General features: G+C 32.7%; 1 protein-coding gene across 4 annotated transcripts in view; it reads right to left on the bottom strand.

Annotated features, from left to right (window-relative positions):
• U2SURP (U2 snRNP associated SURP domain containing) overlaps positions 1–27,963 on the bottom strand; it is an 87,696-nt gene that overhangs the window by 39,858 nt on the left and 19,875 nt on the right. For 2 of the 4 annotated variants that reach the window (XM_023500789.2, XM_012546538.3), the window contains exons 2-23: positions 27,328–27,375; positions 22,584–22,715; positions 21,757–21,855; positions 21,307–21,421; positions 19,006–19,139; positions 17,815–17,882; positions 17,102–17,196; positions 16,977–17,012; positions 16,780–16,862; positions 15,628–15,793; positions 15,269–15,480; positions 14,247–14,290; positions 10,893–10,997; positions 9,292–9,358; positions 9,043–9,206; positions 8,266–8,428; positions 7,744–7,823; positions 6,466–6,553; positions 5,530–5,652; positions 4,041–4,197; positions 2,706–2,801; positions 1,890–1,956 (exon numbers count right to left, since the gene is read on the bottom strand). In XM_023500789.2, the coding sequence (XP_023356557.1) occupies positions 1,890–1,956; positions 2,706–2,801; positions 4,041–4,197; positions 5,530–5,652; positions 6,466–6,553; positions 7,744–7,823; positions 8,266–8,428; positions 9,043–9,206; positions 9,292–9,358; positions 10,893–10,997; positions 14,247–14,290; positions 15,269–15,480; positions 15,628–15,793; positions 16,780–16,862; positions 16,977–17,012; positions 17,102–17,196; positions 17,815–17,882; positions 19,006–19,139; positions 21,307–21,421; positions 21,757–21,855; positions 22,584–22,715; positions 27,328–27,375 (2,342 nt within the window). Of the gene's footprint in view, positions 1–1,889; positions 1,957–2,705; positions 2,802–4,040; positions 4,198–5,529; positions 5,653–6,465; positions 6,554–7,743; positions 7,824–8,265; positions 8,429–9,042; positions 9,207–9,291; positions 9,359–10,892; positions 10,998–14,246; positions 14,291–15,268; positions 15,481–15,627; positions 15,794–16,779; positions 16,863–16,976; positions 17,013–17,101; positions 17,197–17,814; positions 17,883–19,005; positions 19,140–21,306; positions 21,422–21,756; positions 21,856–22,583; positions 22,716–27,327; positions 27,376–27,963 lie in introns of those variants that run through there. The other 2 variants (XM_012546539.2, XM_023500790.2) reach the window with 2 other exon arrangements.

Raw genomic sequence — 27,963 nt, forward strand, 5'->3', positions numbered from 1 at the left:
ATAAGTCATTTTAGTAATGTTTTGATTTTTGAAAACCTATAAAGTTCATACCAGCAACAAAACTGTTTACTAGTTCTATTGTAATCTTACTTTCCTACTTTTGAAGCACTGTTGAAGCTCAAATTCAATTAGCTCCAAAAACAATATGTATATAATACAAAGCAAGTAAATTTTAAATTTAAAGTTCCAACTTTCCATCTACAATTAAGTTTCTTTCTCAGTGCTACAATAACCATTACCCCATCTCCAATTATTAAAATGCCATTCTAGCGTCAGCCACTAGAGTGCAGTAGTGTAGCAAAGAAATTCAAGAGCTATTTATTGAGAATACTAAATACAACAGGAAAACAAAAAGGTAATAAAAATTCCTGTCTTTCATACTCCAGGAAGTTATCTGCAAATATTTATTTTACCAGGCCCTTACAACTTAAATTGGCCTATAAAAAATCCCTGAACTCTTTTCATCTGAATTGAATAGGTAATTATATTTTTTAAAGAAATTATATATTTAAAGAAAGGTTTTAGAACAGATTAGGATGATTCAAAAAATATTTTAAAATATTGTTCATTTAAATTTTGGTGTCATTATCTTCAAATCCAGTTTCATAATCACAATTATTTTTCTAATTATTAAATTTTAAAATAAATGTGATTTTGATTTCTTACCAAAAACAACCAGTCACTAAAATCTCTTCTTACTCGTCAATTTAAACTTGTTTACACACTCAAACCTCAAACACATTAACTAGGTTAATGGTTCAGAATAACAAAATTATATATACATTAAAATGACTTAATGGATATTAGTTTCATGTTTTACAAAACAATATTAAATAAAAGCTTCTCTCCCGCTTAAAAAAAAAAAAAAAAAAAGACAAAAATCTACCACGCAAGTGTGTCAGCATGCTTGTGATAAAAAATGTTATCTGTCAAGAGCATATCCTTATTCTAGGAATGTTATTCCATGTAGTTGGTTATTTTGATCAGCATGCTATACCCATAATTTTGGAAAAATCATCTCTCATAAGAAGAAAATTATAATCATGCAAAATTTGATTTTCACAAAAGTGACTATTATCACATTTCCTAAAAAACCCCAAACAACATTCCTTTTTAGTATTTCTCCATACTTTGAAACTGCAATGCACACACTCATATTTCAACTTGACTGACCCTTGTTCAAGATCTCATTTTAAAAAAGTTTCTCATTTTAAAAGAGATCTTTATTTTATTTCAAAGTAAAATTATAATATTTTCATGCCATTTAATGCTTCCAGTCCTCCTAGCTTTAAGTATTTTTTATATTTATCTCTTGGGTATGAAATTTTAGTAATCTGCATTTTATAATCCTCCTTCAGGAAATATAACTTGCTGTTTTGGGCTACACTGCCACAGATCTGTGAAAAGTGCTACTTCTAATAATTTTCTTGAAAATCCTATGAAGTATTTAAATGTATACCCTTGAGTTCATGTTTAGATGTAGTGTTTCTCTAGGTTCTGTTTTCAGAATGTGTCCCATATAACATGGAGAATATTACTATTCCCTCTACCTCTTTAAAAATCACTTTCCATGGAACCCAATTCAATATTTGATGACAGAGATCTGAAAGAAATGCCACTGATCAATTAACATATTTAACTACAAAGTGAGATTCATAACTTGATGTGAGAAAACAAAATACACCACAGAACTAAAAAGCTCATTGAAATGAGAGGCACTAAAACTAGAAGCCAAAAGCTCCTCATGTGTTGGGAAAATAACTGAGGATCTGAACCTGATCCCGTTGCCAGTTTTTCCCCCCTCTTCACTATTCTTTTGAGCACACCCCTTGATGAAAAAAAGGGCAGCCACAACAGAAACTGAGCACATTAAGATCCTAGATTCTTACTTTTGATTTTCTTCTTCTTCTGATTCTTCATGCTGGTCAAATAACTCCCACTTAGATGTTGTTACCGCTGAATAAAGGAAAAAAAGGATGTAATTCCATAAGGTAAATTAGCATTATTGCAGAAACATAGCTGAGTTCCAGAATTAGAGCTGGTGATTTGCATTACACAAGTTTTTATCTGTATGGTATTAACAGCCATTTCTTTGTGTTACATGCATTCCATTCCTCATGGGAATATGTAAGTTTATTTCTTTATTCAAACTTACATTGCATTTCTATCTGAATTAACTAAGTGACTAATATTCTCATGCTTGTATTGAAGATTGCTTGTTTGATCAGAAACTCCATATATTCCTGTGGACACACTATAAGCACTTTTTTGACACCTATATGTACATATCATAAGAACATCCTAGGCTTGAGACATTCACAAAGTGAATCGAAGGATAGGAATCAGGAGAAATGTCATCAAGAGCAGAAGACTCATTTCCTCCAACTTTCTAATTCCTAGAGGCAAGAATGAATTTGAAATCGGCTCCCACATCCTGTGATTGTGTTCTCTGATTTTTCATTCCAATTATGTCACACAACAGCCCTAAACAAGGGCCTAAAATTAGAGAGGGAGCATTTACTGGTCTACCTGGAACTTCACTGGTCCTATGCGGTTTCTGATTCTAAACATCTGCTACATAAACAGAACAGGGGCTACTTCTGCTCTTTCCCATGCACAATAAGATGACATCTATAAAATGTGTCATAAACGCTAGGTATTTTTTACTTGGGGGAAAAAAGCTTAACAATTAGCATCCTGCTTACCCTGTGCTTCCAATTCCGATTCATCTACAGCTTCCCATTTGGATGGGGCCACTTTAAAAATGGGCTCATTCTTTTTTGAGTCTTCAGAGGTATCCACTGTTAAGGCAAAGAACCATGCTATTAGGTGAGAAGCTAACTGAGAATAATATTAAAAAAAAACAAAAAACAAAAAAAAAGTATCTATAACTGCTCATCAATGATTTTTTAAAAACTGTTTATATCATGGTTTATTGATATTTTATTCTGATAAAAACATTCATTTCTGAAAATATTCTCCATCCCCACCGACTCTACTGACTTAGTGTACAATTCCGTCATGTACAAACAGGGAATGACATGACATCCATCCCACAATTGGGTGGCAAAGTGAGCAGACGTCAGGCCTGGAGTCATAAGACCAATCTGGCCTCAGATATTTAGTAGGTGTTTGTCCTACAGCAAGGTCATTTGCAAGGCAAGTTAATTAATCTCACTTGTCTTGCATTTCCTAAACTATAAATAAGAGAACAATCATCACACTGACCTTCCAGGGCAGTTATGAAAACCCCATGAGATAATAATTGTAAACTATTTAGTGTTGAATGCCTGGAACATAGTAGGTACTATATAAATGCAAGCTGTTATTGCAAACTTGTGTTAGAAGGTAATCACATGAGAAAATATATGTAAAAATTATTTGCAAAACTGAAGGCTCAGCAAGTCAAACACTATATAAGACCTAAGGTTACAAAGATCCAGAGACCAGAGAATTTTCAGAAGGGAGTGCGTGTCAGATGCTGCCCAAACATGAGAAGTATTAAGACCAGGACTTGGTTATTGGACTAGGATGGGGAGACACAAGCATGCATGCTTCAGAGGCATACAATATACAAACTATTCAAGAATTCAGCACTTTTTCCAAGAGGGAAGAGGAGGAACAAGGTCTGACTGAATCCCTCTCCAGCCACCTGCTCTGCATCTTACAAGGGCCTAAGATCCCTCCCTACCAAATAAGAAAGCTGGACTCGGGGACCTCTCCCTCTGGGTCTAAATCCTGCATTTCCCTTTTGTCCACCCAGGCAGCAGGCCCAATCATTCAATACTCAACAAGCCACAATTTCCTCTCAGAGTAAAATGTACACCCCTCCCCCCCACATACACTTTTAATTCCTATAATTCATTTACTTCTCAATATCCATGCTTTAAAAAAAGAAACACAAATCCATATAAAATAAAAACATTTTCACCACAAAATTCCATGGGTTATTTTTCATTATTTTCATCTAAAAGAATTTTTAAAAAAGCTTTTAATTTTACACGATCTGTTTTCTTCTCGCCACACAAAAACCAACTTACAAGGCACACCATCGAGATCATCATCAAGTGACTTTATGGGGACTCCATCAAGATCATCAATGGGAGTGGCATCAATAGGAATTCCATCCACATCTTCCAAGGGCGCACCATCAAGCTCCTCCTCAATGGGAGCACCATCGAGATCATCTGGTACTTCCTACAGAAACACACAATTAACGTCTTCCTGTATTTCTTATAAGCTGCTGTTTAGGCATTTACAACTTTCCCAAAATCATTAAAAAGTTAGTACTATTGAGATATTGATGCTAACTACCACCATTTAGGATTGGTCTATGGTTTATAGTTTACTATTTCACTAAAATACATACTCCTGAGGGTAAATACTCATTTTCTTTCTTTTTCTTTTTTAATCTCCAGAAATTAATACAGTATTATGCACGCAGTAGGTAATTAATAAAAATTTGTTAAATTAACTGATAAAGAGTATACAGAAATAAGATTTAGCCTACTGACAAAATGAACAGAAAAAAAAACAGCATAGCAAACTTTTTTGTGCATGACTTTTAAGCTGAATTGGCAATTATTTTTCAGAGAAAATAAAATGTCATAGATGGTCTCATTAAAACAGCTTGTTTTGCTCAATTAAAGTCAATTATAATGCTGTTCAAATTATAAATTCATCAGTTTAAGTATGTATAGTCTTGATTATTACAGCAACATATGCATTCACAAACAATATGGTATTGACCTCATTGTTAAATCTAAGTGCTAACCCACCAAAAGCAAATGAATTGTTTTTATTCTTCAAGGTCCAACTAAGCATTCCCTTCCCTGAAGTACTTCTTATATGTACCAGTTATTTGGTACCTAGGGCTTCATAATAAAGAAATATATTAACATGCTATCTTTTCACATGCCTATGTTTCATGGCTATATTAAAAATGTTCACATGTTTAACAGTGCCTAGAATCTTAGTTATAAATGCCTATTGGATGAATGATTCATGAGGTCAATGTATTCACTATTTCAAATTATTAGCTACTTTCAATCATTCCTACTGTTGCCACTATATGAGCTCCAGGGTGGTTTCCAGGGCTAAAATTATGACTGTGAAGTTTTATGTAAAACACACACTTTGCACAAATAAAAACAAGAACAGCTATCTTATAACTCCTTGACTGCCTCTGGTTCATTCTAGCTTTGTCACTTTTATCTTAGCCAAGTAAGTCTCTTCCTCCTGCTTATATAATTACTGCCCAGTGAGCACACTAACACACCAGAAAAGTTGTAAAATCCGTGAGATGTACTTTATGAATATAACATCACACTTATCAATACAAGACAACACATACACACACACACACCCCTTCAAAGAAGTCATGAGGAAATAGTATGAATCAAAGAAGTCCAGTGTGAAAAGCTTTTGTTTTAACATTATTACTTAACTATCCCTTTACAACCTCTATTACATGGTATTGTACTATAATTTATCCTATTCCCCAAAAGAAAGACAACTGATGACACCTACCTCTGTTTCTTTTTCTTCAATAATATTTACAAGTCCCAAAAATATATTTTGTAATTTGATCAAAAATGGTTCTGGATAAATTGCCCAATCTTCCCATGCTCTGAAGCAGGTCATTACTCGTTGCTTAAAAAACAAGAGGAAACCATTAGTCAGTTGTCAAGAAAATAAAAAAATAAGCTGGTATTTAAGTATCAAAAGGAGACAAGTCTGGCAGAGTTTATTTCATTACAAATCACTTCACTAAAAATGGAAATATGATAAATTCTATCAATATGGATCTCCTAAGATCACCACTAAACAAGATCCCAAGTCATTTCCCGTCAACAAATTTTCTTAAAGATGTTATTTTCTATGAAGCATTAAAAACTATCTTGTACTGCTTTTCCTTAAAGCTGTCATGTATAATTGAAGGACATAATATCTCATCATTAACAGCTTTATAGAACTTTAAGGTTTGCAAGTTTATTTTCTCTAATTTTTCATAATGCTGTCAGATAAGCGGCTAATATCTCCATTTTACAGATAAAAAAGGAGGTTAGTGACTTGCCTAGGTTATACAGCCTAATAAGCATCTATAGAGTATCTAGAGGTAAGATATGAACCTATATTTTCCTAATTCCTAGTCCCACTCATTTTATTTCTTTTACCCTTATACCACTGTGCTACATACGCTACAGTGACAAATTTCACTAAATTAAAATTAGTAAAATTTAGTGAATGTTTGGGATATGTAATGGTAGAGGATATAGGTTTTTTGCTCAAGAAACAAACATTTAAGAACAAATAGGCAGTTAGGCAATGAATGTACTTTTAATTATTTTTTACCACAAAAAATGGCATAAGAATACTAAAAAATATATTATGAGATGTTCAGTTTTTAAAAGTTTTATCAAAACAGCTGAAACTTTAAAAAATGCAATGAAATATAAAACATACCTTGAAGTTTTCGGATTGTAAGTGGCCTTGAATTGTACGGTAGGTGGCATTGAGGTCCGAAAATATCTGACATAATTTTGTTTCAAAACTGTAATTCAAATAATAAAACTCTTAATGTAAACTATCATAAAACACAATCGTTTCTCCATCCTTGTTAATGAATACTCATCCCTGTTCTTAAATACTTAAAATCCAAGAATTAGTTGTTAAAATATAAAAGCAACAATTGTGTAACTTTATAAGACTAGTAATATTTTGAATTTCTGCCAAAGTATCATCTCCTTAATACCAAATTTTAGCTTATGAAGCCTTTGCACAGACATTACTCCTTTGATTCCCACCATTCAAGTCAAATGATTCAGTGAAACATGCTCTTCCAGAACACAATTGCAGACAATTTTTATTACCCCCATTTTACAAATAAAGAAACTGAGACTTAGAGAGTTAAAATTATAGGCTGAAAGTCACACATTTCAGAAAGTTGGAAATTCAGATCTAGATACAAATATTTTGATTTTTATTTCAACGCTCTTTCTACTATATCACAAAATTTTACAAGCACATCTCAATTCTTTAATTCAAGAAAGTGAATTAAAATTAGTAACTAAACACTGTTTCAGTCCCAAGGAAGCAATGTTCCCAGACAATTTTACAAAGAACATAATTAGCCTAAATTTTAAAAAATCGTTTTTTAAAAACAGAAGTTTCATTTTCATAAGAAAAATAGGAAAATATTTCTGAAACCTGCCTATCTGATTTGGTGGGAAAAGGAGATTAAAAGAGTGGAATAATGAGAGGACAGTGGATTTGGGGCTAATAGAATTCTAGATAGCCCAGTCTCAGTCTGAAGTTTCCTTATGAGTAAAATCAGGTGGTTGGACCAGAAGATCAGCTGTTTAGTATAGCTCCCAATCCTAAGATCCCACCAATAAGGAAAATAGAAGTCACAAAAACAAAATCTAAAAGACTTATTTAATTGTAACTTATGATTACAACGGTCTTAAGTCTTAATGGTCTAAAAGCCTTACAGACTAGGAAAGATTATGACCAATTAAATCCAGAATAAGTGCCAGAGCAATGGTATTTTCCAAAATAATGCCATAAATGTTTCCAATTCCATATTTATGAAATTTTAATTATTATTATTATTTTTTTTTTTAGCATGGATTGGGGTTAAAAAATTTTTTGGTTATTTAAAATATACCTTTTGTAGAGCCCCAATTGAATTAAGTTCATATCTTTTATTTTATAGTTACAGTTATAAAATACTATACTTACAATTTTCTATAATATGAAGCATTGGCAACTTTTGCTGAAGAGTTATATAATACATCAGAAACCAAATATAATCTGGCAATCTATAAAATAAATAATAAGAATGAAGCACAATTATGACCATAAAGCCAACAACAAATCTAGAACATGACATGATGCTTCTTCCATGATACAGTGACAAGGAATGATAAAGATAATCATGCTTACCTTCAAGTAACATGTCATCAATATAAAAACATACTTACCAGAATTATTTCTTTAGCAGAAATGCAAATATGTCTAAATTTCAAAGAATATGGTTTTCGAATCAAAAATGTAAAAGATTAAAAACTCCCCATTTGTAATTTTTATAAGTATGGAAAACCTCAAATGGTTTTCTTAGGAAAAATAAATTCAAAGAGCAAAACATAACCTCTCTAATCACAAAATACTTCATTAATAAAGAGCTAGGAAGAATTCAGATCTGACATAAAGTCATTTCGAATTCACCATCTATTTAAAAGCTTAAGAAAAATATCTACATACCTTTTTAGGCAGTGGTGTTTTCAAGATGGAGAGGGACTCAGTAATACAATCCACTATTTCTTCAGCAGCTTCAGCATTATTAAGACAGAAAACCATTGCATCACCAATATCATTTTTCCGAGGCGTTAATCCACGTAAGATTTCTTCCAATTTATCTCTCTGCCTGAAATAATATTTTTGCAAATTGTAAATACTGTGGATACCACTGGGGTACAAAATTCTTGAGGGTTGGGATTGTTTTTTCTTCTCTTTACATCCCCTAACACTTAACACAATGCTGGGCTCATAGGAGGTACTTACTAAATGATCATTTCTTTGACTTCCAAATGTCAAATACTTTCATATAATTTAGTCATACTTGTAAGCACTAAAAAGTTACTTGGATGGCATCATCTCATATTTCATCACCTAAGTATTTTAACACCTCCACAACACAAATTCTAGTAAAAATGTGAAGAATGATATTACCTGATAAATGTATTTCTAAATAAAAGCATTTTATTAAAAGCATTTTATTAAAACCTATACTCTTTCCATGGAGCTGTAGTATACTCAAAGAAAATATACTGAATTGATGAGACAGTAGAGGATAATGACAAGCATTACTTAGTTCTTGGTTGGGTAAAAGGGTGGAGGTGAAGTAATGGGTAGTTATTTTTCTTCTTTTTTCCTGGAGCCTCAAATTAAAATACCACAATTTTTTTAAGGTAACAATATTCTTGTTTGGGGTGGCAGAAATATGCCAAGACTGAAAAGGAGAGAGGGAGAGAAGCTTACTCTTCTTTAAGTGCTCCTTTCTTGCTAGGTTCCTCAACAAAAGCTTCAGTTTCTTGCTCTTCTGACATCCCATGCAGGTATGGATTTAATGGTGGTGGCCTCCAAAAAGATCCATTTTTGAACATACGAAAATCTTCTGTTCTCCACTTAGTTGGAGCATCTCCCTAAAAATCAGCAAAATTATAGGACAATTAAATACCTACTTTTACATATGTAGTCAAATCTAAAGCAGAAATTGGTTCTACTTGCCTGTAGAATTGAATAAAGCTTCCATCTATAGTAAACATGGGCTGGAGTCTGATTTTCAAACAAAAACCTAAAAAAAACCAACAAATACAGTTTACATTTCTGAATGATTTGACTATTTTTTCCAAATGAATGTTTGTGCAACTCAGAGAAATTTCATTTAGCTACTGAAAATGAAAAGATAGCATAAATAAGACCTGATACTGAAGGCCAAAGAAATAATTTTCTTCCTCTGGTCTGATCTCATTATCTTACCATCAACTGACACAGTCATCATATACATAAATGCATTCTTCCCAGAGGAATAACTTTTAATTTAGCCTTATAACTCACCCTATTCTCAAACATTCATTTTAAACTAAATCTGATGGAATAAATCAAGCTATTGAAAGCATCTCAGCAACATGTAATCCCTTATCTGGCCACTGTTATCCATTTAAGTTTGATCTTTAAAAATTCAGTTTAATTGTACAGAGTTAAACTGCATGATTATATGTGATCAACTATGACAGAGTTAGCTCTTCTCAGCAATGCAGTGATCCAAGACAATTCCAATAGACTTGGGATGGAAAATGCCAATTGCACTCAGAGAGAGAATTGTGGAGACTGAATGAAAGCATACTATTTTCATATTTTTTGTTTTGTTTCCTCATGTTTTTTTTTTCCTTTTTGACCCGATTTTTCTTGTATGACATGAAAAAATATAGAAATGTTTAATTAAAAGGATTGTACATGGATAACCTATGCCAGACTGCTTGCTGTCTGGCAAAAAAATATGGAACTCAAAAATTTCACAAAAATTAATGTTGAAAATTATGTTTGCATGTATTTGGAAAAATAAAATAATATTGAAGCAAAAAATTTATATATTTTTTGATTTATAGGAATCAAAGAGCTGTAGGATTATGAATAGGAAGCCAGAAGAGTGCTGAGGGATCATTTAATTCTACTCTTTTTATATGATGAAATTAATTTCCAATATGTCACCAAAATTGACCAAGGCCACACAAGTACTAAGAGAGTGCTAAAACTCATAGCCAACATTTTTTCAAGTAAACCACAGTGCCTCCCAAGAAATACTTGCCAATTTTTCTCCTCTGAAGGCTGTTTCAAGCTAATATGGAGAGGATTCACTATTTTGTTCCCTCCTTTGAAAAACCAAGTCAGAGATATTTATCCTGTTATAACGCATTGCTAAGTCTAAGGTTCTTTAGCAGGAGTATGTGAATTTTATTTATTCTGGTAATTATATTTCAGTGTAATTAGTTCCTATGTATTTTGTTTTATACATTTGCAAATATTCAGAGATACAAATAAGCCTCCTTACATCAATAGATGGGTCAGTAATACAATGAAAGTCAAGAACCCCAGCTCTGAGACAAAACAGCCACATGATAGAAATTCTTAAGTTTTATCATTTAGTTGTGACATGATCAATCTGCTTAATTCACTCATTTGTACCAAACACAAAAATAGCAAATATATCTTATTCTCCTACCTACTGAAATCTCCCTTTTCCTATTTTAAAAATATATATTTGAAACTTAAATTTCAAAGATTAAACAGCCAAAGATGGTGGTAACATAAAAGTAACACACACATACCTGAACATAGGATTGTTGATTTCTCTATTCATAATCATGGCTTCAAACATTGGTCCTTCACGTACAACAAACTCTATCATTCGATGTATCAGTGCGAGCAAATTCCTATAACAACAACACAGTTAAAGAAAAATGGATTCAGACCTACCACTATATAAAACTATACTTCACCTAAGTTACTTTAATTGTGCAGGAAACGATTATTTTTGCTGACTAATACAGAATTTTATACCAGGTAAAAGTAATTTGGAGTAAATGTTAATGCTTTTCATTATGGGGAAAAGGGAAGGGCATGGTAAGGGGAGGGGAGGGAAACCACAACACATCCTGATAATATTAAAGAGTAAATTTTCTGAAATGTCACTCCTAATTTTCAAAACTTAACTCAAAAGGTTACTATGAATCAGGGACTAAAAAGGAGGAGTATTGATCATATATAAAAATTGGAAACTGAAAACTTACAGGCTATCTTACTAGTTTTACAAGAAAGTATTACTAAACTAACATCAGATAATGCAAAAACCAATTGAGTTACTTTTGTCACTTTGTATGTAAATACTATCATATATGGCTACAATTTACTAAAATTTCAAAACTATCAGGTAAATATGGCCAGATTTAATAAAAAGTCCATTTAATTTCCATGCTACAGAAATTTTATATATATATGTATATATATAAGCTCTACAAACCACTGTAGAACTGAACATACACTTTTCTGGTACATAAAACTAGATGGAATTTTTATTGAATCTAACCTTTAAAGAGGCAACATCCCTTTGGTCAACAATACAAATAACAAATATTTTTGAAATAAATAAAAAAAATTCTCCAGTTTGTAGACTAGAGGCTTCCAAGTTCAAAAAAGTTTTATGGGTAATAAAATCTTACTTATGAAGACCATTCCCCACTCTGCTCAAAATATTGGCCAAAGGAGAATAATGTAAAGAGCTTTTCCCAGGTTATATAACTCTGATGATGCAGTATCTGTCTAAATTTCAAAGTACTGCAGCAATCCTTTTGTCTCTAAGTCTGTTAAGCCAAGTTTGAAGAACAATTTTATTTCTTAAGAATCTGACAGTGAGTGCTAAAATTGTCAGATATGATTTTTACATATAGAGATTTTAAAAAATTAAGAGAATATAAAGTTAGATAAAATGAATTCAGCTGTCTCCTGGCCAAAATATTAACAAATATTAATTGGAAAAAGCAAAAGGATATTGGCTCTTGGTATGCTGCATAGACATAATTTATTTACCCTATTAGCACTGCCAAAACAATGTGTTCTCATATCTGCTACAACATATATTTTTAAATGTATGATTATTTTAGAAAATATCAATTAATATGTCTTTATATCATTACCCTGCTTAGGAGTACATAATTATATTCGCCAAGAGATAAAATTGTATTCCTTACTTTGTCACATTTCTCAAACAAACCTACTTAACTGGACACTAAAATATCTACAAAAATGAAAAAAAAAATTAATTTAAGACTAAAAGAAAAAACTAATCTATAAAAGATTTAAATCTAGGAAAAGGATTAACTAGATTTTTAACTGCCACTATAAGATTTTGACTTTAATAACTAAAAGAAATGACCAAAGCATCCCTTAGGTAGATAACCTAGCCTAGAAGTTACTTTTCTGCACAAAAGTATTTACTTTTTTACAAGAACAAGAATCCTAAAAGAACATGTAGTTCTAAGTTCAAGTATTGAGAATATTCTCCGTACTTCATATAGTTAATGGTATTCTTTGGGACAAAGTAGAGAAAATGATAATTAAGTTATCATTCAATTTCTAAAGTCCTGCTAGTGACAGTCATATTAAAGATATGGGAAATGTGATTCCCATGATCAAATGTTCAAATATATTCTATACATCCAGGAAACTCATGTAGATTAAATTTTTTAAAACTAATTTTTAAAGATAAACAATGGCAAATCCAGTATCCTAAGTGGAAACTGGTTTATTAATTTTAAACTAGAGGGTTAAAAAGTAAGTCTTGAGACTTTTACATCAAAACTACACTCAACCAGATTTTTTTTTTTTTAAGAAATAAACTAAGCCATACACAAAGATACTCCTTTCCATAAGCTTTTTGAAATGCTGCAAAAAGCAGAAAGACCTCTCTCTTTGAATGCTAAATAACATGAAAAACTACAGTTTTAAATAGGCTTGAAACTCTGATAAATAGCTAAACAATCATGATAAAAAAATTTAAATTGCTTTCAATAATTTAGGTAATAAGACTTTTAAAAAACACCCTAAATCTAACAATTAGCTTCTTCTGGCACTAGCCTAAATTTGTTCTTATTAAAACAATTTTACTCAAACTCCTTGCCCTAAAAATTGTGTTTTTGTTTTTTAAAAACTTGTTATTATTATTTATAAAAAAGGGACTGTTTTACAACAGAATGAAAACAGTGTAGTACAAAAAGATGATAGTTTAAGTGCATTATTTAAAAATGTCAATTATCTTACTCTGGGCAACAAAAAAACAAAAATGTCTCTCAGTTATAATAAAACCACATTTATTGGAGTCGATCGTACCAATGTCTGGTCAAAAACTGTATACTTTCCCAATCCATCCCATGATGTTTTCCTGGTCCCCCGCTGCCGCAGACAGTTCAGCTGGTGTTGCTCACCAAGGCCAATGTCAAAGAGAATTTGGTATTCTTTTGTGTTCATTTATTATCCAACCAGTGTTGTGTTCCTGTGTTTGGGAAAAGGCTTAGCTTGACTGAGCAAGAGCATACCTAGAGAAACACCTCTGCTTTTAAATACTATCTTTATAAAGAGAAAAAGGGGTGAAAAAAACAAAAAAACAAAAAAACTCAAACTATCTTCATTGTGAAGAATTGCTTCCCCTGTGCACACTGTTCAAAAATATAATCAGATTTTTAAAAAATTATTTAAAGATATACAAAATAAATCTGACTCTACAATGCTATTCTCAACCAGAAGTTGCATATTAAATGCAATAATTCAGAGAATTACAGAAAGTTATAACATATAAGGTAGAAACATAATCTATAGTATCCACAATATGCAAAATCCCATTAAAGATTTAGTCTTCATACTGTTGACCATCATTTTCAAATGAAAATAACCATATTCTAATCTATAAAAACTATAATTCTGGATATTATACTAAAAAGGAAGAAAAGTAGTGACATAAAATTGCAAAGTATAAATTATGAATTAGTAAAATTCCCAATACCCCCCATAAATAAGAGGAAGGAACCATTGCTCAGTCAAGCCATTACCTTTTCCTCAACACCATTTTTTTAATTCAGAAGGGGATATTTTCTATATTTAGATCAGTAATAATAAAGAAAAACATGTACCTTTCTGTTGGGATAACCACTTTGACTATGGCTTGCGACAGAGTCTGTATATGAAGTCACATCAGATAATAAACATAGAATATGTGAGTATTGTTAACAAGTAACAAGCAAAAATATACATATGCATTGAAAATACTACACATCTAATCATAAGTTTTGCAGGCAATCACTGCTGTGAAGTTATACACTAAGCAATTACATATATGCAAATGGATGTGTTCAGTGAACCATGAATGTTCACTAAATGCCAAGAATCAGAACATTCCTGCCAGAATGCACATCAATGCCCGGAATCGGTACTACACTGAGAAGTCTAAGATAAGGATTTTAATTTGTGAAATCATTAACTGTTTGCCTTGGACCGTACAAGTTTACTTTGTTCCCAAGCCTTTAAAACCAGCCCTGTCATTTTAAGTGTAATTCATTAAAGAACCAACAAATTCTTATAACAGTAAATTAAGTTGGTTTTATGTTTATAAAAAAGTAAAGAATACTCACCCTTTAGTATGTTTTTACTACAGTTAGTTGCTTTAACAAACCACACATACCCTAAAAATATTTTGACACCTAGTTGGTCTTTAAATATTACGTCAGCTAGTTGCCATCTAAACAAATCAACTATTTAGGAGGTCATTCTAATTGAAAACTAAGCCAACTGATTACAAAGTAGAAGTTTTTTTTTTTTTTTTTAAACAAAATAAATTTAAATACTGCAAAACTAGCACCTAAATAATAAACCTGAAACAACAGGGTATAAGGAGGGAGAAAAAATAACTGAAGATTGAAAAAGTACAACTAGATTTTAAAGGAGTGACAGTAACAAAAATATGGCCTGATATTCCTAAGGCCTCATTTCAATACTGGGGTTTCATGGGCTAAGGCAGGGAACAGACTATATGTATCTTTACGGGTTACCAAACAGATAAGTACACACAATTCTATAAAATTGTAGAAAAGAAAAACTACCATATGATTTAGTATTTACAAATTAGATGCGGCCCTATGTACATTTTTAAAATTACCTTCTCAAAATCCTCCTTGCTTTTAGGTGGAGGTAACATTGGAGCATTGGGGTTCTTTAATCTCTCTCTAGGTTGAGCATTGAAAGGCAGGCCGGAGGGTGGGGGAGGAAGAGTGTGTTCCATCATAGAAGGTGGAATGTATATTGGATGCGGTGGAATAGGTACAGCTTTGCCCCACCCTAGTTTCATTTCAAAGGACATGATCATCTTTCCTACAACAAAAAAAAATGTAATTTTACTAGGTATTAACTTATAAACAAAACCAAATATTTTAAATTGCATTTGGAGTTTTACATTTCAAAACTATATTTTCATTAGTGAAAGGTTCTAAAGCTTCTGGACAGCTTTGTGCTACTTACCATTAAGATTTTTCAAAGCTCTCTCAGCATCTCTTCTATTCATAAAGGCCACAAAACCACAATTTCTTTCTCTTGCTCTTTCTTCATCTGTTCTCGGCCACATAATTTTGACACTGGCTAATGGTCCAAACCTCCCAAATTCCTGGCATAACATTTCTTCATTCATCTAAAAAAGATGAATACATTTTTATCCAAATGAAAACTCATGAATTCATACTATGAGTTAAAAAAAAAAAATAAAATTTGTAATTTACTTTGAAAGAGTCATACTCTGTTATAATGAACCTTCAGGGGACACTGAAACAATTTCATTCATGAAGGATTTTTGTTAATGAAAATTGTTAAAAATCACATTCTCAATCTATAACATCACAATATATTTATTGCACAGTTTGGATCTGACTTGGTAGCAAAAAGACAAAGCATTCTGACAATAAAGGCAAGAAAGAAACCCCAATGCAAATTATTTTTCATGCACATGTATTTCATTCCTTCATCCCAACCCACTTTCCTCCTTTCAAACTTCTGGAGGAAGAAGTTACATTATTGTACTAGGTACCTTAGGAATTAAAGAGCTATTACAAGAAGGACACTTAGAAAGGGAACCTAAGAAAAACCTCATTTTTTCCTTTCATAAATTGAATGTCAACAAAGAAAAGGAAAATAACAAGCATACTATAAAAGACAAAATTTACAAAAAAAAAATCTCTTATTCCTTCTCTAAAATTCAAAAGTCAAGGCCCATTATATGATAAGAGTCTGACAAGATAGAAACAATCAGCCAAATAATATGCTAACAAGTCTGTCATAGTAAATTTTGATTTATGATATTATGATATCATTGTGAAATAATTTTAAAATATAGACTATAGCTATAGTATTTCCAATTCCAAATTAATGGTACACTTATTAGAGCAACATTTATATAATAAATGAATATGGGAATTAGTGACATTATTATTTACTGAAATTCATTAAGTATTATAAGACGCAAGATATTCCTATGTTTGTTATAGAAAATTACATAGATTGCTATTTCATGGTATGGAAATTAATTGCCTCAAAGGATATCAATCTAACATTTTAAAATTCATATGGTTTTCTTCCAAAATGAAATATGGAGTAATATTCAGCTTAGATCTATGTTATTACCTGTGGGTTAATGTTTCCAAGGTATAAATTTGTAGTACTTGGATCTCCCACATCATGCGAGCCAGGTGCATAGTCATCAAGGACTAGAACAAACAAACAAACAACAACAACAACAACAAAAAAATAGGATTGTAACCTTCAGAATAAAAACCCTGTTCAAAATTTGTACCATGTGAAAAAGCAAGAAACTATATTACCACCAGATGATCTATTTCTTCGGGAAGGCGCGTCCACTAAGAAAAAATAAACAAAATAAGACATTTTTACCTTTAATTACATTATTATTTTACAAAAAATAATTATTAAAATAAATTCTACTTACTAGAACGACGCTGGCCATCTGAATCTGACTGAGGGGGTTCAAAACGACTTAGTCTGCCTTTTGTTTTATGTCTTTCATCACGTTCTTCTTGAATTCTGTTGAAAATATTTTAAATCACTAGCAATGAGTAAAAAACTATGATCCTATTGATTATGAGAAAAAAATTATTCACCCACTATATTCAAATAAAGTGACTTTTATTACTTTCATGTTGGCAGTCATATTTATTACTTTGAAGAACAAAAAAACTGACTATAAACTACAGCTACCATACAAGACAGCAGAAATAATTGAGTCCTTTCGCTATGTACAAAGGCAATTTATGCCAACTATACTAATATCCAGTCTGAAACAGAAGAATTATTTTTAAAGCATGGGGAGGAAATTAAAAGTTAGAATTTACTGCATCCTCTATTTTTTTCTTTAAGAGGAATACATTTTTCCACTGCAAACAGGACTCCGGACATTAGGTAAAACATTTTAATTCAACCCACATATGGGAAATTACCAAGAGGTATGACTGTGAATTTTATTATAAGTTCATTTTCAAACCCTGCCCCACAAAACATAATCATAAAATCTTAAAAGAAAAAAATCCCAATGACTGAATATTTGGTAACAACTAATAGGTATATTGCGTGGGCCTTTCTTTATATTCTCAAGCATCCATTTGCTATACCTATGATAGTTATTCTCCACACTGTAAAACTTACTGTTTTAGTTCTTCTTTGAAGAGTTCCAAATTGCTCTTTTTCTTTTCTTTCTCCCCTTTCTTCAGTGGCTATGAAGGATATGACAGGTTATGCTTCAGAAAATGGAACGTTTAACAAAACGAATGGTTCAATAACTATACCATTTCTAAACCATATTTACCTCTTGGCCACTGATTTCTTTTAATATTGCTCACTAATAAAATGGTACTGGTAAAAATAAAGCTTATCATATTGTTAAATATCTATCTAAAAACAATTTTGGAATTATTCTTAAAATAATGAGGTAAAAGAAAAAATTTAGCCCAATACACCTGAAGTATTTTTCTATTTTAAAGAAACATACCAAAACTCATACATCTAAATAAGTATTGTGATCCAGAGCAGTCATTTTGGAAGATTATACACTTATCCAAAAGATACTGCTTTATACATTTTTGCATCACCTCTTAGAACTGCCTTCAAAGCCAGTTTAGAAGATAAAAAATCAACCTCATTACTTTATCCTGGTATCTTCTTTCTGACCAAAAAGAATATACTCACAGTCTGTTTAAGCACTGTTTCATCACTCTATTTGTTCACTGGACCTGGCTCTAGGTAATTTCTGATTATTTCTAAAACTCAATACACCCTCAAAAGGATAAAAAAAATTCTACCATGCATATATTCAAAAGACTGTTTCATAGGCTCTGAAAAATATTCCCTATGAAGAATCCTTCCCCCCCCCCCAAATTATGAATAACAGGAGCTGTTAGAATAAGGGCATTATTTCCCCCAACTTGACTTTAAAGGGCACAATGCTCATTTACATGTAAAACATCTGGTATGTTTGTTGAAAATACAATATAGTCAGTAATTTGTAGGTATACCTTAAGCTGCAACCAAGCATTTTAAACATATACTAACTGAAACCCCAACTACTGGGTTAGTACCAAATGTGTAAACATTAAGAAAAATGCAAATTCTTGTGCCATCGCAGAAAACTATTCATTGCTTAAAAGCCTGCCAGTGGTCATATACCACATACTAATTATATTATAATCCTGAATGTGAATGCTATTGGGTTAGAAAACGCCAAAACTCACCACCTCCAAAAAATACCAAAGTCCTGCTTACAGTGGAAGTACAGAAAGTAGTCTCAGCAAGGTCATCCTTATAGACATGAAAGGTCAGTGATTTCTGAGGGTGACTTACAGGTTTTTTGGTTTCTATCACAAGAAGGGATGGTGGCCTTTCATTAGAGGACTGATTTGGTGCATTCTTTTGATCTGCAAATCTCGAGGACGGCTTGTAGATTTTGCCTCGTTTTTCATCTGTTTCATGTTCTTCTATAATTTAAGAAATTGGGTTAATGCTTACTACTACAGTAAGTTTCAAATCTGTTTTTCAATCAACCAACAAATACTTGTTAAGAACTATGTGCCTGACAGGGATTTTAGTGGGCTGAAGAAGACAAAAAAGTTTGTTAAGCTTATTAGGAATACTTACCGAAAGCCAACAAAATTGGTTCAAACAATTCTATTTCTAAGATATCTAGATATTTTAGAAATGGAAATGTTTAACTAATGTTTTTTATATGTATAATACACACACACACACACACACCCCTACTGATGCTATAAAAATAAAACTGCTTAATCTTAAGAAGCCTTGGCTTTTCCACCTATACTTATTGCAGCATAAATTCCAATTCCACTGACAGTGACAAGCACATACAATGATAAAAGCTCTGTGTTAGGTGGCTAGGGGTTTGAGGGTGGAGAGGGATGGAGATGGAGGAAGCTCGGCTAAGACAATCCTTAACTTCAAGGAATTTGCAATCTAATAAGAATAGGAGATATAAACATTTAGCTATAATACAAAGATATATAAACAAGAGATACCAAAAAAGTATTATTCCCTACCCTATTGCCCCCCAAAAGAAAGGATCGAATCTGAATAGTGTCGTAGGAGAAATAAAACAAGGAAAACACATGAGGGAAACAAATTATTTGAGTTCAATAAAAAGACAATTTCAATTTGCAGAGATTTATAAGCTGATGGAGAAAAGCAGTAAAGTACTGAATGTTTTTAGGAACGACAAATAAACCAGTATGTCTGAGATCTTTAAGGAAAATACTATGAGGTAAAGAGAAAAAGGTAAAAAATCTGATTACGTTGGGTCTTGAATAAAGCTTAAAGAACTCGGATTTTGCTAGTCTAACCACCTTAAATCTCTACTAAAGAACTTTTGAAAATATCAAACTAAAAAGCTTATCACATGACTTTTTCCTTTTCTTGTTTGCTATACTTTGACCATTTATTTCCTTTTTAGTATTAGCAAATCCATTAAAGCAATCTTTTAAAGCTATAAGTCTAAAATTGAATGTTGGGGGAAAAGTATCTCAAAATTATGATTTATTATCAGTTAATGCTTGATTTGTATGTCTACATATCTGGGGTCATGTAAAAATTTTTTAGATGAAAACACAGAAGGGAAATCTGAAATTCATGTAAGAGCTTGAGGATAATTTAAGGATTTCAACTTTTCACAACTGCAAAGAATAACAAAGTTATCAAGTTCCTTTCAATTTTGTATTTTAAGATAAATGTGAAATTAATGCTGATCCCCATTAATGTAAAGCAATATACATGGCAAAGCTAAAACTGAAAACTTATGCTAAGACTGTATTTCATTAACTAGCCTTGCTCTCTCTTCATCAGGATTCTAGCCAACCTCTGCAACCAATCAGTGATGATGTGGTCCTCAGCAAGTCAGTTTTTAGGGTTTTTTTCATCTTCTTTCTAAAGAAGATTATACTAGTTGTAAGGGAAGTTATTTTGTAAACTGTAAATTAAGTCCTCCTCTGGTCTCTTTTTATGGCATTTATATCACTTTGAGTCCTCGAATGCTTATAAACACAAGCTTTGCTAAGTTATAGCAAACTTAAAAGGCTTTATATAAAGACATACAAGATTGTATGGTTTTTCATCAGAGGACCAGTCCAGAGAAGTCAGAGAAAGTTTGAGAGTAACAATGGATGAACTTCTTCAACCACCTCAGTTTATTAAGACTATTTATTAAGGCATGGAGGGACTAAGATCCAGAAACAACCAGGGAAACCCCAACTCTATTAAGTATGAATCATATAAGTTGCAGTCCTTTCCTTTTTAAAGTTTTAGATGTGTCCAAATTCTAACACTTTATGCATTTAACTCTTCAGAAAAAAAAAAAAAATATATATATATATATATATATATATTTTTAAATAAGAGGCAATATGATTAGAAAGTTGGGCTTGGAGTCAAAAAGGCATGGGACCAAGTATCACCCCAGGAATATACTTATGAGAAGGCCTTGGATAAGATACACATCCTTCTCACTTTCCTTGGGCAACTCATAAAGGCCTTAAGTTGAAAAACAAGAGCTGAAACAGTTTTTACAAGCTTTAGTTCCGAGATATCTAATCAAAGTGTACTATAATTGTTGAATGACAACTACACATTCAAACTTACCTTTAGCAGCATTAACTACACCACCTCTCACAAATGTTTTCACTTTATTACCATCACTGCCTTCAAAAGCAGCAAGGAACTCTTCATAAATCTCAGCAGCTGCCTTCTCATCTTCCTAAATAAGCAAATTGAACAACTTAGTGTATAACTAATAGTCTAATGTGTGACTTTCCTACTGTAAATCCTAGTAAGTCATCCAGGAACACATTAGCAGCTGAAATCTTCCATCCCCAAGCAAGCAAAATAATGACTTCTACATCAACATCTAGTCAGTTACAGAAATTACTAACCAAGTAAATCTCATCTTTTGGAATAAAATCATGCTTTTAATGATCAATGTAAACTGTTTTCCATGCTGAATCAAACCAACTTTTAGGTATGCCCCCACCATTCTTAGATGTATCATGGCCACAGCAGATATTAGGTGAAAGAAAAGGGAACACAAATTACCTTCTTCTTCAGTTCTTCTTGCTCTTTCTTGCTCAAAGTCCTTTTAGCTGCACTCATCTTCCCAATGCTAAAAGCTTTGAGCTTATTTTCCAGAAGCGGCTATTCAAAGAAAAACAAGCTTAAATGTTTACATAAACAATTCTTGAAATACCACTTTTCAGGACTGATATCTAGGTCCCCCAAAAAATCCCCAAGCAAGAGAGGCCTCTCTGACCCACACCAGTGAAACTTAGTATTTTCTTGAGACTGTTAACTTCTAAAGAAGGAAATAAAAATACGTAGTTGGGTGGGGGTTATTTTTATTTTTGCATGAAAATTTTTGATATAGGACCAGACACAAGGTGATAGTTTACACTTCATTAAAAGTGACTTCAAGATTATTCTGAAAGAGCGTTGAGATCATACTGCTATATTAGTTTGAGAGATCAACCATAAATAAAGTTGTTTCTTAGACACATGTTCTATAAATTAATTAGATCAGTAAGAAAAGGAAACAAAGGTTTTTCTTTGTTTCCTTAAAGTGTAAGGAATGGCCCCTAAACTATCTAAATAGGTAAAAATTTGTAATTATATATTATTTCAAAATTGTTATCTTTAACATCTCACCAGAAATTAAAATTGAAACTCCAGTAACAAGTTAATATAAGCAAAAAAATTACTCTTTCCACCACAGGATTTGCTATTGAAAACTAGAATCAACATTTTTAAATGAAACAAGTCTGCAATAATATAAGTTGAAATTTAATTTGAACAAGAATTTCAAGTGAAAAACCAATTCTAAAACACAGAGCAAATGTTATGTTCCTAATTTATTTTTTCTAACTCACCCTTGACAGATTTTGATGGGGAGAATCACAAAGGTTCTCACGGGTACTTTCTGTCCTATAATTGTGCTTCCTTGGGCTCTTAGGTCGTGTCCGACTTGGCATATCTGTATCTGAGGGTCCAGCTGCATCCATCTTCAGGGGAAAAAAAAACAAAAAGCAAAAGAAATCACATATGAAGATTATACAGTCCTAGGCTCTGGCAAGATATTTTCCCTAAAAAACTAGAAATGAAAAAATATAAATCAGAAGGTCCTATTTAGAGTAAAAGTTGATCATTTGAGTAAGACTGTCTATTAACATTCTTTTCTTTTTACATCAATCTTAAAATTGGATAGGTTTTATAACCTATATACAGTAAAAAAGCAAACCCTTCTATGTAAAATAAAAGTCATAAGCTCAAAATTTGAAAAAACAGCATTTTGTGGACTAGAATTGATTTCCCAAGATTCATGTTTAATATTTATTCCAGGACACCTTCCTTGTTTTTACTTAATGTCCACAACTTTTTTATATTGGACATGTGAATGAATCAATTGCCACCCCTAATGCAGATCAACATCTGCTCAGTGACTTAGATCCTTAAAGAAATGCATGGAGAACTGAGAGTTTAAGACTCACACAGGTCACATAGCCAGTAGGAATCTGAGGATTATGGATCCATGTTTTCTTGACTCTGAATTAGGTCTCTATCAATCCATCTTTTTTTTTTTTTTTAATGGCTACTTTTAATGACTTTTGGATGAGTAAATCTATATAAACTAAGCTTTTATTTACTTGTTTTAATGCTAAATTATGAAAACTAATATAGTCACAATATTCAAAACCATCCTTAGAAGCTATATAGCAAAAATGAGTGTAGTATAGTGGAAATAACACTGGATTTAGAAAACCTGGGGTCAAATCTTGGCTTTGTCACTTATTACCCAGGTGACCTAAGCTACTATTCTCTGGTTTTCAGCTTTCCCAGATGTATAAAATAAGAAGCTTGTATTATGACTATCTCAAAGATACCTTCCATGAACCATACAAGCTACAAATTTTTTCAGGTGACAATTTAAGGTTAATTCATTCAAAAATATTTAGAATATCAGGCATCAACAATAATCAGCAAACTCCCAACTTAAGAATGATAACTCCATCTGATATCTTTAAGTATAAAATTTAAATGAGTAATTAATGGCAACTCAAGAGACTTCCATCACCACCTATGTCATCCCAAATCCCTGATAGCTTTTATTTCTTTCTCACTTTATTTTCAGGGAACGCTCCCACATCAACAAATTGGCCAGACATCTACTTTGCTCCTCTTCATTATTTGGATGACCTTCTTCCCTAGGTTCCCAAGTGTCACTTGGAACATTTTATCAATGTTAGGAATCAAAACCCAGAAAGTATACTCATCAAATCTATGAAAGGCAAAACTTGATAAGGATCATGAATGGACTAGAGAACAGAATCAAGATTCAAAAAGATGAAGATAGCCTGGAAAGATGAACCAAAACCAACAAGATGAAACATATACAAGGTAAATACAACATCCTGATGTTCCATTAAAAAAAAAAAAAAAAAAAAGTAATCAGCTGAATAAAAGTTGTGAGAGGCCTGAAATTGACAGTGAAAAAGGTGGAGTTGGTGGAATCTTGGGCTACATCCCACTTTGATATTTTAATAGTCCTGCGACATTTATTTCCCTGACAAAGATCATAAAGATATCAATTCACTACACTTTCTAAGCTTTGTCTGTCTTCCTAAAAATCCTTCAGTGCACTGGATGCCTTCTTTCTTATTTAATTTCAGGGATACCAAAATGAGGCAGAATAGTATACTGACAAAAGAGGCTCTCTTAGAATCAGCAGAGAATTGAATTCAAATACTCCCTCTTATATATACTACTTGTATGACCACAGGCAAATCATGCAACTTCCCTGCATCTCATATTCCTCCCCTGCAAAATGTAGGATTACCCACATGTGTCACTTGCCTCTGAGAAGTGTTGTAAAGATCAAACAAGATAAGATATGAAGAACACTTTGCAAACCTTCACAATAATCTTCTGGATAATCTCTCCTCTCTAGGACTTGGTAGTGTAACTGGCTCATCCTCAAACCTTTCTGACAACTGTGCAGCCACCTCTACAGAACCTAGGTTCTGGCTTTAGCTTTGGGGTCTCCGAAGGCTCTGTCCTGGGCTCTTTCTCTTGGGAAGTGACCAGATGCCACTGCTTTCTGTATCACCTGTGCACCAAGGAATATTTAGATCTATATAGCCAGCCCTAGGATCTCTCTTCCCTGAACTTCCCTCTTTCTGTCAGGACATACCACCATCCTTCCAGTTGCACAGTTCTGAAACTGTGAGGTCACTCTGGAATTCTCACTCATGGGCAAACATTTTTTAACCTCCACAATATGTGGTATATTCATCCCCTTGTCCAGACCACACAGCTATTACTATTTTAGGGCTGCATACCCTCTCATCTGGAACCTACTGACATTGGGAGGGCTTCCCTGCATCAAGGCTGTACCTTCCACAAAGTGACCAGAAGTTTCCTTAACACAGAGCTGACCATGTCGTTTCCCTAATGGCTGCCTATTGCTTCAGAATCATATATAAACTCAGTTGGGCATGCAAAGCCTTTTACAACTTCTCTGGCTCTAATCTACCTTTCTAGCCCAATTATTCACTCTTTCCCTTTACCTTCTTTACATTATCTCACTTATTACCTACACAAATCCTTATTTAGAAAATTGAGTTTCAGAAGTTAACTAACTTATCTCTGGTCACAAAGCCAGCGCACAGTACCTATAATGTACCACCGCATAAGGGAAAAGTAGGACCTTAGAAGTTACAGATTGTAAGGATCAGGGGAGAAGCCTCGCACAGCATAAGAGGAGGTACAGAGGCCTTGAAACCTGAGGCACCCATATGTAATTTCTGCAGCCAGCAGCCAATGTTTCTTGAGTGGGAATGCTGACCATATTGAGAATATATCATCAACAGGAGATGTCTCCTTCCCTTATTGGCTATGCGTGTGACCTCATAGATCCTATATAAGCAGTGGGGACCAGGAAGTAGGTGGAGTTCAACAGGAATTCAACAGGAGTCAGCAAGAGGTCAGGATGTGAACGAATAAAGACCTGAGCTTGCAATTAGCTGTGTCTTTGGGTACTCTGTTGGATACTCGCAGAGGAGATGGCCAGAGATCTCTGAAGACCTCTGATTGGGCTAAGATTGATAAAGAACCACTGTAGGAGACAGTGGCCAGAGATTTTCTGAAGGCCTAGGAACTAGGCAAGACTAATAACTAGTGATCTCTGAGTGGGAGGTATAGTATATACTTGTATATACTTATATACAAGTATATTTTGCCTTTACATAAAGGTAAATCTTTTTAATGACAGCTATTTAACCATGGGATAAAGTGTTTTGCTATACAAATAGATGAAGTTTCTGACAGTCCCTGGAATTTTTCAAAGCAGGTGTTGGGTTACCAGCTGTCAAGGATGCTGTCAGATGAACCTCAGCATTACCGGAGAGATTGTGGACTATATTACTTTCATGTTCCTTTAAACTCTGATTCTAATATAACAGATTTGAAAAAGAATTCTTTGCACTTTGGCTCTGAACCTGAAGAATGTTTAGTAAACTCCTTGGAGGCAGGGACTGGCTATATAATGAGATGTGAAGATTCACACTGTAATTTCTACAACACCCAATTAATGGAGTTGAAATCAAGGGAAGGGCTTATACTTCAGGACATATAAAATACTATCTTTGTGGTTTCAAAAGCATATCTACTAACCTAGGCACCAATTCTTGAAAGAATATAAAATAAATCTTTCCTGAATTGATCAATGAATCAGTGGAATTGTTGGTAAGATGTTTTTTTATTTTGTTTCTTATAAGGAAAAAGAGCAAACTAGGTGGCACAATGGATAAAGCAACAGCCCTAGAGTCAGGAAAATTTTGAGTTATTCTGTGCAAGTCACTTAATCCTCTTTGCCTCAGTTTCCTCATTTGTTAAAAAAAAAAAAAAAAAAAAAGCTGGAAAAGAAAATGACAAATTCACTCCAGTATGTTTTTGCCAAGAAAATGCCAAATAGGGTCACAACTGAAACAAGCGAACAATAACAAAATATAATGAAAAATGTTATTCTATCTCCTTGATGGAGTCTAAAGGGAGATAGAAGGATATGTTACTTTATTTTTGGAGGGGTTTTTTGGTCTGTTTTCCTTTGCAGCATGGCCAATATGGAAATGTTTTTGCATGATTGCGGTGTGTATCATCTATATCAAATTGCTTATTTTTTCAAAAAGAAGAAATTTCTCAAAAAAGAATTAGGAACTCAAAGCTTTAGAAAAACAAATACTAAAACTTTATTTTACAGGTAATTGAGAAAAAAATAAAATGAGAAGAAAAAAAAAAATTCTGAAAAATGGTCATTTAGCTTCACGGAACTGCCAAGCGTCCATAACAGAAAAAAAAAAAAAAGGTTTTAAGAATTTCTTCAGAAAGTTATAGCATTTCAATAGAGGAATTTCAATTTAAGATTTTAAGGTGGCTTTTATAAAAACTTTCTCCTAAATAGTCATAAAATAAAAATAAGGCTACTAAAATTACAAAAATCATATGAAGCAGAATTAACAATATGCAACCAAAATTTTAATGTAACACCCACAAATGTTATAGAAATAAGGAAAGGAATACTTGTTTCCCAATTACTCCATTCTTATCTTTTACACTTACATGTGCATCTGAAGAGCCAGATGAATGTACTGTGTCTGATGATCTGACCTGTGAAAATAAGAAAAATAAAATCTATTTGAAAACAGAAAAAAGGTTTTGTACACTAAACAAGACATGCCATTTCTTTTGGGAGAATTTACCCTTCAAACCTTGTTGGCATGTCTTTTCAAGAACTAAAGGTAGAGCCCAACATACAAATTTGTAAATTGTAGAAACATTAATACTGCTACCACCCCAATTCAAACAGATTATATCCTAAATACCTACAAAAATACTATACTAGATACTGAAGATACCAAAAAGAAAATTAAATGCCTGACAATTTAGCAACTTAGCTGATATATGCATACAAATAATATAAAACTATATTATTAGAATGAGCAAAGTGTAAATCTCAACAGAAATGAGATTAGAGGGAGGAATCTCCCTTATTTGGGCAGAACAAGAAAAGCTGTGCCTGAATTGTGTTTTGAAAGAAAAAAAGAATTCAAAAGTGATGAGGGATGAAATGAACAAACGTATGAAATTCTAAAAGGCAGGATAAGATGGGGAAAGAGCTCAGATAAGGGAAGCAGCATAAAACAAGGGTTGGGAAAGGTTAGGATAGCATCAACTCATAGAGGACCCTGAAAGCTA

The sequence above is a fragment of the Sarcophilus harrisii genome, chromosome 3 (genome assembly GCF_902635505.1).
Source record: "Sarcophilus harrisii chromosome 3, mSarHar1.11, whole genome shotgun sequence".
In the NCBI taxonomy this organism is placed as follows: Eukaryota; Metazoa; Chordata; class Mammalia; order Dasyuromorphia; family Dasyuridae; genus Sarcophilus; species Sarcophilus harrisii.